Source organism: Drosophila ficusphila, unplaced genomic scaffold, assembly GCF_018152265.1.
Source record: "Drosophila ficusphila isolate 14025-0441.05 unplaced genomic scaffold, ASM1815226v1 contig_256, whole genome shotgun sequence".
In the NCBI taxonomy this organism is placed as follows: domain Eukaryota; kingdom Metazoa; phylum Arthropoda; class Insecta; order Diptera; family Drosophilidae; genus Drosophila; species Drosophila ficusphila.
In genome coordinates, this window is record NW_025064156.1 from 584,656 (window position 1) to 596,046 (window position 11,391).

The 11,391-nt window shown below is 46.0% G+C and overlaps 1 protein-coding gene across 1 annotated transcript; it reads left to right on the top strand.

The window, feature by feature from the left end:
• Nucleotides 1–208: 208 nt before the first annotated feature.
• LOC122319863 lies at nucleotides 209–9,065 on the top strand. Its single transcript, XM_043207660.1, has 2 exons — nucleotides 209–588; nucleotides 8,100–9,065. The coding sequence occupies exon 2, from the start codon at nucleotides 8,115–8,117 to the stop codon at nucleotides 9,063–9,065; it is 951 nt and encodes a 316-aa protein (XP_043063595.1). The 5' UTR covers nucleotides 209–588; nucleotides 8,100–8,114.
• The last annotated feature ends 2,326 nt before the right edge of the window (nucleotides 9,066–11,391 follow it).

An 11,391-nucleotide genomic window follows, 5' to 3' on the forward strand; every position in this document is an offset into this window, starting at 1 on the left:
TTGGTTTGACCTTTATTTTTTTACAAAAAGGGGTGTGATGCATTTCTGCATCAAATGGTATTAAAAGGAAAATTTTTTTAATATGTGTTTTAGAAAGATAATAACAATCATTCAATATTAATATAAAGTAATTTATATTTTAAATATGCCAATTTAAATTAAATTTTTTAAAGCAATTATTTCTTTTATTAAAACTGTTCGCGCCAGAGCGGCGCTTTCCAGTCCTTTTTGAACCGCCCCTGGAGTCTTAACAGTCGTGAGAGCAGTTCTTCCAGATCACTTGCATCTCGCTCTCTGGCTCTGTTAAGGGTCTCCAATCCGCTCTCGGAGCGGCTCAAAAAGTTTCCACCCCGTAGTTTAAGTTAGTTCTAATTTCCAAGTGTACGAGTGAAGTCGCAGAAATAAAGTGAAGTTGTTTTTATAACGTTTAAACGAAAACTTGCCCGCGTTCTTAATTCTACCCCAAACCCAAAATCGAGAAGGAAGGAAGACCCGCCGTATTTCACCCCAACATTTTGATCCATCGACCGGATTTTCAACAACTACCAGCGACCACACCGGCGGAGTTTTTTTTAAAGTTCAAGATAAGTACGAATTTTCCATATTTCCGTGCCGACCAGTCAGATATTTCCCAAGATCCCAATTTTCTTATATCTGTCTGATCGGCTAATTCCATTTGTGCATACGATCGCCATATTCCGGCTTCTTTTTCGTATTGCTATTTCCACCTTTATACGATCGCCATATTCCGGCTTCTTTTTTCGTATTGCTATTTCCACCTTTATACGATCGCCATATTCCGGCTTCTTTTTTCGTATTGCTATTTCCACCTTTATACGATCGCCATATTCCGGCTTCTTTTTTCGTATTGCCATTTTCCGGCTTTGCTCTCCTTATATTTCCCAATTTACATACATACATAAACACATAAAATCCAGATGCATGCATATTGATGTACGTACATATGCCTGACCATCTCAACATATGTATGTACATACGTAAGGAGAAACATTTACACACTACATTCGCGGTATATCCAGCTAACATTTCGAGAACGACATTTACAATACAGTCCACATTATATACAATTTCCAAAATTACAGCAAAAAGTGCAAAGAGAAATAAAAATAAATCCGAAATAAAAATTATTGTGTGGGAAAATATATTTTCCAGTGTGTGTATTCCAAGTGCATTTACATAAGCAGCAAGCAAGGAACGAAAGCTCTGCATATGTGCATTGCATGCGTCCAGCATTAAAATCAAAGAGCAATATTATAAATAAAGAGTGTTGTGCGTGAGCTGGGGCAAGCATATTTTCGTTGCCCACTGTGTTTCATTCCAAGTGCTTTTGACATCCAAGTATATATACATATGTACACGCACATATGTATGTCAAAGCCCAAATAATTATAGTGACACATATCAATCCATACACACATATCCATACATACAATCATATATCCCAAATGCATGCTTATTAATGTACGTACGTACATATGCCCGTAACGTAAGGCGGTACACCCAACAAATATTTCAAAAGCGACATTTACAACATAGCCAATATCATTTATAATTTATAAATAAAATATAAAATATAATAAAAACAATTTATTATATATTATATATATTGCAAAATAACCCGATTCCACCGAACACAATTTATTATATTATACATATTGGAAAAATATCCTGAGTCCACCGAACACAATTTATTATATTATACATATTGGAAAAATATCCTGAGTCCATCGAACACTATTTATTATATTATACATATGGGGAAATTTCCTGATTCCACATCAACACTATAAGCCGTTCCAACTTTTGCATGATATTTATTTCAGCAGCGCTATTTCGCACACGCCGTCGGCACACATCCATTAAATAAATAATAAATAAATAAATCCTTTTTGTGTAAGCCGTGGCGGTGCGAATCGTATTTATTTCCATATTCCTTGCGATCATTTCCGCAGCTCAAAATCCAACTGCAAATATTTTGCAAAACATTTTTTGGTCGAATTTTTTGATATTTTGCTCGCACATCATAGCAGTGGTTCCAAAAAACAAAACTTTTAATTGGTACAACTGTTCCGTTTCCACATATTCCAAAAATAGACCGGAGCTGCAACGCTAAGAACGAACACAAGCGGACCGCTTGCAATTGTCTATCACGAGGAATCGAAGCAGCCACTGCGCTTTATTAATTTTTTTTGTTTGTTTTCTTGAATCAAAATCAAATTAATTCCATACGTTTTTTGTCGCGTCGCATACATTGACATTGTTGACATTCCGCTATTAGAATTTTCGATATTTGGAGCCGCACCTGTATTGATCGGAAGTTATCGATTCCATCCTTCCGTTTCCTTTCAAATACACCCCGGTGATCCGCAACAGCGGAACCACATTCCAGTACAGACTTTTCCGGAGTGTCAAATTACCACAAAGCCAGCCAGGGTTGCCTAGTTAATCTGATTTCGGGAATGCCAGAAGACAAAACAAAGTTATCGGTTCCGTCTGCAAATAAAACGCGATCGCTATCCGCTTCTCCTCGCGCGCGCACCTCAAGCGCAGTAGTTCCGACATCAATAACCAAGGCAAAGAGCGAAACTTCATTAGACACCCAAGAGGGCGAAAAGAAGTTGTCTGTTCCTACGAGCAATCCGAAACGATTGTCGCTCACGCCTAAGGTTAGGTCACAGATCCAGACCAAGTCCGTAAAGTCGCTGGCAACTCGTTCTCAGGCAAAAATGAGCAACGACATTGCAATTGCAGCCCTCGCGCGGTTCATAACGGTGTCTGACCGCATGAGCAATTTCAGAGCGACCATAGAAACTCCAGGGCCGTCAGCTCCGTCCGTCCACACCTGCAAAGTCCGTAAGGAACAAGTCCGCTCACTCTGGGAAAAGGCCGAAAAAGAATTCGAAGCGTGTTTAGACACGATTTCCAGCATTACGACTGAAGGAGCGGAGGAGATTCTGGCGACTCTGCATCGAAAATATGAATATTGCTATTCGGTGTACGAGGAGCTATCAGTTCATCTCAGCGAGCTGATGGACCAAGCCACTCCGCAGCAGTCGACAGCGAGCACCACTAATCAGTCCGCTTACATTTCGTCTGGGTGCCGGTTACCACCATGCGATACAGAAGTATTCGAAGGAGATTACCTAAAATGGCCAACATTTAGGGACCTTTTTACAGCAGTCTATGTCAACAATCCTAGGTTGACACCGGTCGAAAAGCTTTTCCATCTCAATGCTAAAACTAGCGGCGAGGCTAAAGCAATCGTAGCCAAGTCCCCTCTCACAAATGAGGGTTTCGACTCAGCATGGGCAGCGCTTCGAGACCGTTTCGAAAATAAAAGACTGCTAGTAAACAGCCAACTCAAACTCCTGTTTAACTTGGCGTCCGTCAGTTCCGAATCAGGCCAGGCTCTGAAAGATCTTCAGAGCACAATCCAAGGGTGTTTGGTCGCTCTGGCTCATTCCAAAATTTCCACAGAGAATTGGGACTGTCTCCTAGTATTCCTGTGCGCCAGTAGATTACCGAAACTGACTCTCTCCTTATGGGAGCAGTCCCTTTCATCGAAGTCCGACATTCCGACTTGGGATGAGATGAACACGTTTCTTGGTGATCGATACCGAACGCTAGAGGCGATTGAGGACATGAAACCAAGTCACAGCAATCACTCTACCACTAAGAGTCAACCCGTCTCCAGGAGGCTCAACTCCTTCGAAGCTAAAGTGGTTTCCAAACCGAAGAATTGCGATCTGTGCTCAAAGGAGAATCATCCAGTCCGCTTATGCCAGCGTTTTCTCCAGATGTCTGTCGATGCGCGGACCAACTACATCAAGAAGAAACAGCTGTGCCTAAATTGTTTCGCGAGAGGCCATCAGCTACGTGAATGTACGAGCACTCACAGCTGTTTCACATGTCGAGCTCGGCACCATACGTTGCTCCATAAAGGCAACCCCAATTCCAGTGGGTCAGCTACGGGAAATATTTCTTCTGCAAGCCCACAAAATCCAACTGTACAGAGGGCCGCCAACGCTTCAGAAAATCTGCCCGGTGTGCAGAATTATTTCGCAACCGGTGCCAGAGCGGTTTTACTAGGTACGGCCATCATTGACATTTGCCACTTGGGTACGAACTACAGGGCTCGCGCTCTAATAGACTCGGGGTCTGAGGCTACGTTTATTACGGAACGCCTGTTCAATTTAATTAAGCTGCCATTCCGCCTCATCCAAGCCCAAGTTTCGGGCTTAAATAAGACCATTTCCGCTCAGGCGACCAGGCTCTGCCATTTTTCGATTCGAGCTCCTAATAAGCCAGGCCTTCAGCTAGAAACCGCAGCTTACGTTCTGCCTGAATTGGCCGGAACGCTACCGTCCTATCCGATCCCACGAGATGCGCTGAGTGATTTACCTGCTATCCCCCTGGCAGATCCTACATTCCTCGAGAGCTCCCAGATAGATGTTCTGATCGGAGCCGACATGTTACCATCCGTTCTGCTGAGCGGCATGCGCACAAACATTTGTGGCTCTCTCCTAGGTCAAGAAACTATTTTTGGCTGGGTGCTTACCGGCCCAGTTTCAAGTACATCTAGTCAGAATCGAGTATCCGCTTTCACGACCCAGATAACCGAAACGAGTGACAGAGTCTTAGAAAAACTTCTCACTAAGTTTTGGGAGGTGGAGAATATACCCACTAAAAGGGTAAAGGACTCCGATTCCTATTGCGAAAACAATTTTCTCCAAACGACCACTAGAGACGCAAGCGGGAGATACGTAGTATCTTTACCATTTCGCGAGCCTGAAAATCTCGGGTCCCAATTGGGGCACTCGCGATCCAGTGCCCTAGCTCAGTTTCTTAGAAACGAAAACCGTTTGAAAAGAGACTTTCCATTAAAAGAGCAGTATGACTCAGTCATTCAAGAGTATTTGGATCTGGGTCATATGAGAGAAATTCCCCCGTCGTACGATTCTCCAAACTATTACCTGCCACACCACGCGGTGATCAAACCCGAGAGCACTACCACCAAACTTCGCGTGGTATTCAATTCTTCTAGCCCTTCATCCAATGGGACAAGCTTGAACGACATTCTGCATGCTGGTCCAGTCCTACAATCTGATTTAACCATTCAGATATTGAAGTGGCGTTATTTCCAGTACGTGTTCAGCGCAGATATCACCAAGATGTACCGTCAAATCTGGGTCGACCCCAAACATACGCCGTTCCAGAGAATCTTATTCCGGAATAAAGAAGGAGAAGTAAGCGATTTCGAGTTAAAAACAGTCACCTTTGGTGTGAACTGTGCACCATTTCTGGCACTCCGCGTACTCCAACAATTGGCAGACGACGTAGAAAAGGACTTCCCTACAGCAAGCAACATTATTCGTCACTTTATGTACGTAGACGACGTTCTGGCAGGGACCACTTCCATACAAGAGGCTCGACTGGCGATCAGCGAACTTCGCCACGCTTTCAGCAGCGCAAGGTTCCCATTGAGAAAGTGGACGGCCAACCAGAAGAGCATACTCGAAGACATCCCAAACGAGCATCTACTCCACGAGGACTTTCGCGATCTTCATTCCGAAAGCTTTGCCAAAACACTGGGCGTTCGGTGGAATGCGACCTCGGACGAGTTCTGTTTTGTTCCACCGCCAGTATCGATTAAATCCACTCATACAAAGAGAGAGGTTCTTTCCCAAATTGCGAAGCTTTTTGACCCAGCCGGATGGCTGTCTCCGTTTATTGTCCGCTCAAAAATCTTTATACAAGAAATTTGGTTGCAGGAGTTGGGCTGGGATGAAAATATTCCCACAGAAATGGATCAAAGATGGCAAGATTTTTTGCGCAGCTATTCCGAGCTTGAGCAGATCCGCATTCCAAGGTGGGTTGGTTTCCAGCCAGGAGTGAAGGTAGAGCATCACGGGTTTTGTGATGCGTCTCAGAAGGCTTATGGGGCCGCTATATACTTGCGGGTGGAAGTAGGCCACAACATTATGACACGTCTGCTTACCGCCAAAACCCGAGTCGCCCCTGTTAAAACGGTGTCCCTTCCACGGCTCGAGCTGTGTGGGGCATTGCTGTTGTCAGAGATGATTGCAGCTATCCTTCCGAATATGCCAATTTCCAATTCCGACATTTTCTGCTGGACCGATTCCACCATCGTCCTTGCATGGTTGAGCAAGCCGGCATGCCACTGGACCACGTTTGTCGCCAACCGGGTGACAAAAATTACTCAGGTGACGAGCGCTGAGCATTGGGCGCATGTGCGATCCGAGCACAATTCCGCGGACCTGGCCAGTCGAGGCGTTTCGCTGCGGGAGCTGGTTCATAGCCAACTCTGGTGGGAAGGACCGGACTGGTTGCAACAGCCGAAGGACATGTGGCCAACACGGGAGCTAAGACCTCCAGTCACAGACATAGAGCAGCGTGCTGTGAAGGTCAATTTCGCCAAGGCCCCATCCGAAGATTTTTTGGAACGTTTCTCCGCGTTGGACAAGGCTCTGCGGGTCCTTGCGTACGTAATACGGTTCACTCAACGCTGCCGCAAGATGCCGAGGGACGCTGCTGAGCGACCCACCAAGGAAGAGGTCCAAGAAGCTGAAAGAGTCCTTATTCGAAATGCTCAGCGGGGAGAATATACCCAAGAGCTCAAAGTCCTAAACGATAAGCGTCCGATTCCAGTTTCCAGCCCGATAGCCAACCTGTTTCCATTTCTAGACCAACAAGGCCTGTTAAGGGCATGTGGGCGCATTACGGCCTCAACGGCCCTCCAGTACGACGAGCGGCATCCTATTATACTGCCATACAACTGTCGGTTAGCTCGTCTTCTCGTCCTTTTTCACACCAGATTTCCCTGCATGGCGGCAACCAACTAGTGGTACGCCTCATCCGATCGAAGTATTGGATTCCTAAAATCAAAAATCTGGTAAAAGCGGTGCTGAATTCCTGTAAGGTGTGTACTATTTACAGGAAGAGAGTCCAGACGCAATTGATGGGCGATCTCCCTACCGATCGAGTTTCCTTTTCCAGGCCATTCACATATACGGGCATGGATTATGCAGGCCCGTTTGAGATTAAAAACTATACGGGCAGAGCATGCCTTATTACCAAGGGATATGTCTGCGTGTTTGTGTGTTTTTCCACGAAGGCTATCCATTTAGAGCCTACCTGACAACGGAGAAGTTCCTCGCAGCATTTGCCCGATTCGTCGCAAGAAGAGGTTGTCCTCAGCGAGTCCATTCGGATAATGGCAAAACCTTTGTGGGGGCAGCGACTCTACTTTCTAGAGATTTCATGCAGACGATCAAGGAGTCTGTAGCTGGAACCTATAGCCATCAGGGACTTGTGTGGCGGTTCATTCCACCAGGGGCTCCACATATGGGAGGATTGTGGGAGGCTGGAGTAAAGAGCTTCAAGGCACTCTTTTACAAGTCGACGTCAAGTCGGAAGTACACGTTTGAAGAGTTCGCCACACTTCTCGCCAAAGTTGAAGCCTGCCTTAATTCCAGGCCGCTGTCTCCCATGTCCGAAAATCCATCTGAGTTATTGGCATTGACGCCAGGCCACTTTCTGATTGGGGGACCTTTGCTTTCCACAGCTGAGCCTGAAATTAAGGGCGATGCTCAGTCGATTATAAATCGCTGGCAGCACTTAAAGGCCCTACATCAGCAGTTCAGTGCGCGATGGAAGGAGGAGTACTTGAAGGAACTTCACAAGCGCAATAAGTGGCAGACTCCTTCCAGAGATATCCAAGTCGATGACATGGTGGTCGTCAAAGAAGACAACATGCCATCAAACGAATGGCGGCTCGGCAGAGTTGTATCTGTTCTTCCAGGAGCCGATAGTAGAGTTCGCGTAGTTGAGATCCGTACTGCTCGAGGGACTATAACACGTCCCATCCACAAACTAGTACTTCTTCCTATGGAGGACAAGGCAACCTCCGCCTTTCCAAAATAATGCATTCTGTCCTCCTTCTAGCACTTCTTTCTATGGAGGCCAAGGCAACCTCCGCTTTTCCAAACTAGTGCCTTCTGTCCTTATGCTTCAAAATCCGTCCACAATTGATACTAAGTTCGCTTATATTTTTTTAGTAAAGCATCGATACCATGGCTCCACGTCCTCGCAGCGCCCAAACTTTGGACGACAGACGATCCCGAGGTACTCGATCCTACCGCTGCCGAGTCTGTCGGGGAATCCATCCGCTACGGAAGTGCAGCCGTTTCCTCAGGCTCAGCACGGAGAAGCGGCTCCGCGCCGTTCTCATAAATAAATATTGTGCGAATTGCCTGGCGCATCAGCACTCCGGAGGGCAATGTCGCAGTGGCGACGCATGCAAAAAATGCGGGAAGGATCACCACACGCTGCTCCACCTGCACGAGATGCCAAGGAGTCCTCGACGAACGCCCATCCAGCCACGCCGCCAGTCGCCTTCCCCTCAACGCCGTCCATCGCCCTTCGAGCAACGTCGCGCATCGACCGTTCGCCTGTCGAGATCAGTCTCCCGGTCTCCGTCACCACCAGCAAGGCAGGCACTGGTACGACGACCAGCTCCAGCGGCAACTCCATCCGTAGCGGCTCTAGCGCAGCACCAGAGCCTCCACATTCTCCCGACGGCCATCGTGTTGCTGGAATCTGGGACCACCACCTTCGAGACGGCCGCATTGATCGACCCGTGCACTCCCGTCAGCACCATCGACAGCTCCCTGGCAACTGCCTTCAAGCTCCCCACGACGACAGTGGGGGGTGAGGAGGTCTGCTCGACGACGATCCGGTCGAGAACGGGCGATTTCCAGATCGAGGTGCTCCTGAAGATCAGCCCGAAGCTACGCATCCGTACCCCGATCCGCGCGCTGACTGAAGATATGCGAGCCCAGTTCAACGATATCCGTCTTGCCGATGAGCAATTCCATCGCCCAGCAACAGTCTCGCTGGTGTTGGGCTCAGACGTATACCCCGACGTCATCCGGCCCGGGTTCCTAAATATACGAGATGGGCTGCCCGTCGCACAGAGCACGGTATTTGGATGGGTCGTATCTGGAGCATGCAGATACGCCTAATCCGTTGCTTCGCTCGTCCTCGCAAGGGGGGAGAATGTTCGCGCCAGAGCGGCGCTTTCCAGTCCTTTTTGAACCGCCCCTGGAGTCTTAACAGTCGTGAGAGCAGTTCTTCCAGATCACTTGCATCTCGCTCTCTGGCTCTGTTAAGGGTCTCCAATCCGCTCTCGGAGCGGCTCAAAAAGTTTCCACCCCGTAGTTTAAGTTAGTTCTAATTTCCAAGTGTACGAGTGAAGTCGCAGAAATAAAGTGAAGTTGTTTTTATAACGTTTAAACGAAAACTTGCCCGCGTTCTTAATTCTACCCCAAACCCAAAATCGAGAAGGAAGGAAGACCCGCCGTATTTCACCCCAACAAAAACATAAAAAAACTACACATTTTTCGCACTCCGTTTGGGAGAATCCAGTGAAGTTCGTATATTTGCAGGATTTTTTTATGTGTTAAGCGACTTTGATGCATTTCTGCAACAAAGCGAAATTGTTGATTTATTCGTATTATAATGCAACAATCACAAAAACTCGACAAGATATAACTAAATATAATATTTACTTGTTTAAAAATTTAATTAAATCAACTACACATTTTTTTTTTGTTATTTATATTTGGATGAGAAACTGCACAACCAATTCAGATTTCCACATTCACCAAATTGGCGAGAAAAGTAATCAGCTGTTGAGTATTGGACAGAATTCTGACTGACTAACACTTGTTATATAAAAAACGAAAGTTTCTGAACTGCACTAAAAAGATTTCAGACAGTTTTGCAATGCCCGTTGAAAAATAATTGAATTTGAACGGTATGATGCAGATATGCATCACCACCATGTAAAGGGATATATATATAGGGTGCGCCATCTCGAGCTTCGATATGAAAATATTGAATAACTTTGGAAAACAACAAAAATTCATGGAAAATGTTTTATGTTTATTTAGATTGATCCTTTACAATTCATTTGAGTTAGTTTTTGAAGGGTCTAGAAAATTTCTGGTTTCAGCAGGACGGGGTCCCATGTCACACAGCGAACGAAACCATGGAGTTTTTGCAGCGAAATTCCCTGGATGCGTTGTGTCAAAAAGGGCCATATCGACTGGCCGGCGCGTTCGCCGGACTTGACCCCGCCGGATTTCTTTTTGTGGGGTATACATAAGCAAGCTCTAGACCATCACAGATCTCAAGGAGATTATTCGCACCGAAATGGCCAATATATCGGCCGATATGCTCAAGAAAGTAATGGAAAATGCTCGAAAAGGACACTTTTTGCCATCAAGAACAAAGGAAGTCACTTAGTCAATATTGCGTTAAAAACTAACTCAAATGAATTGTAAAGAATCAATCTAAATAAACGTAAAACATTTTCCATGAATTTTTGTTTTTTTCCAAAGTTATTCCATATTTTCATACCGAAGCTCGAGATGGCGCACCCTGTAGTTGGACTTGGAAATTATGCGAAGCCAATATGGCGATCGCATATATATGTATGAAAATTCGTGCTTATCTTTGAACGAAATAAAATCCACCGGTGAAGCTGATCTTTTAACCTGATCTGGCTCGTCTGGACCAAAATGTACGTAGGGGGGGTGGCTTCCTTCTGAAGAAAAAGGCACTCGACCGAAAAATGACTTGCGTCGCGGGAATAATGAAAACTTGGGTTGAACTTGAAAAAATGCACTTTATTGAACTAGGTCAGTTTTTACACTGGTTGGGTGTAAATGCAGGAGAGGGCGGGAGAGCAGTGTGGAGACAATTAACAGACCGATAGAGCGAGATGAGAGTGAATCTGGAGAAAACTGCTCTCTGGTCTGTTAACTGTTTCACTGCCATAAAAAAGTGTCCCGTCTTGGCGCGGACATCCCCACTTGGTTTTTAAAGGCCTGAATTTTTCTCTCGAACACTCCAAGCGCTGCTGCATCCGTCAGTGATATTACCCATGCTTCTGCGCCATATAATAGCACGGGTAGGATGAGTGTCTTATAGAGTGTTAATTTTGTACGGCGAGAGAGGTCTCTATTGCACATTTGCTTACTCAGACCAAAGTAGCACCTATTGGCAAGTGTGATTCTTCGCTTGATCTCCAGGCTGACGTCATTTTCGGTGTTAATGGCAGTGCCAAGGTACGTGAACTCCTTGACCACTTCGAAGGTATAGCTGTCCGCTACCACATGGGAGTCTGGGCGCCGCGCCTCCCTGCTTGTAGACAGCATATACTTCGTCTTGCCCTCGTTTACCGCCAAACCCACTTTTGCCGACTCTTTTTCGATAGCCGAAGATGCAGCAGTGACATCACGCTTGCTGCGGCCAATGATGTCAATATCATCGGCATACGCAAGG

Bases quoted from the DNA above. Each gene is read 5' to 3' on its own strand.
- LOC122319863 (XM_043207660.1), top strand. From the start codon at position 8,115: ATGGCTCCACGTCCTCGCAGCGCCCAAACTTTGGACGACAGACGATCC.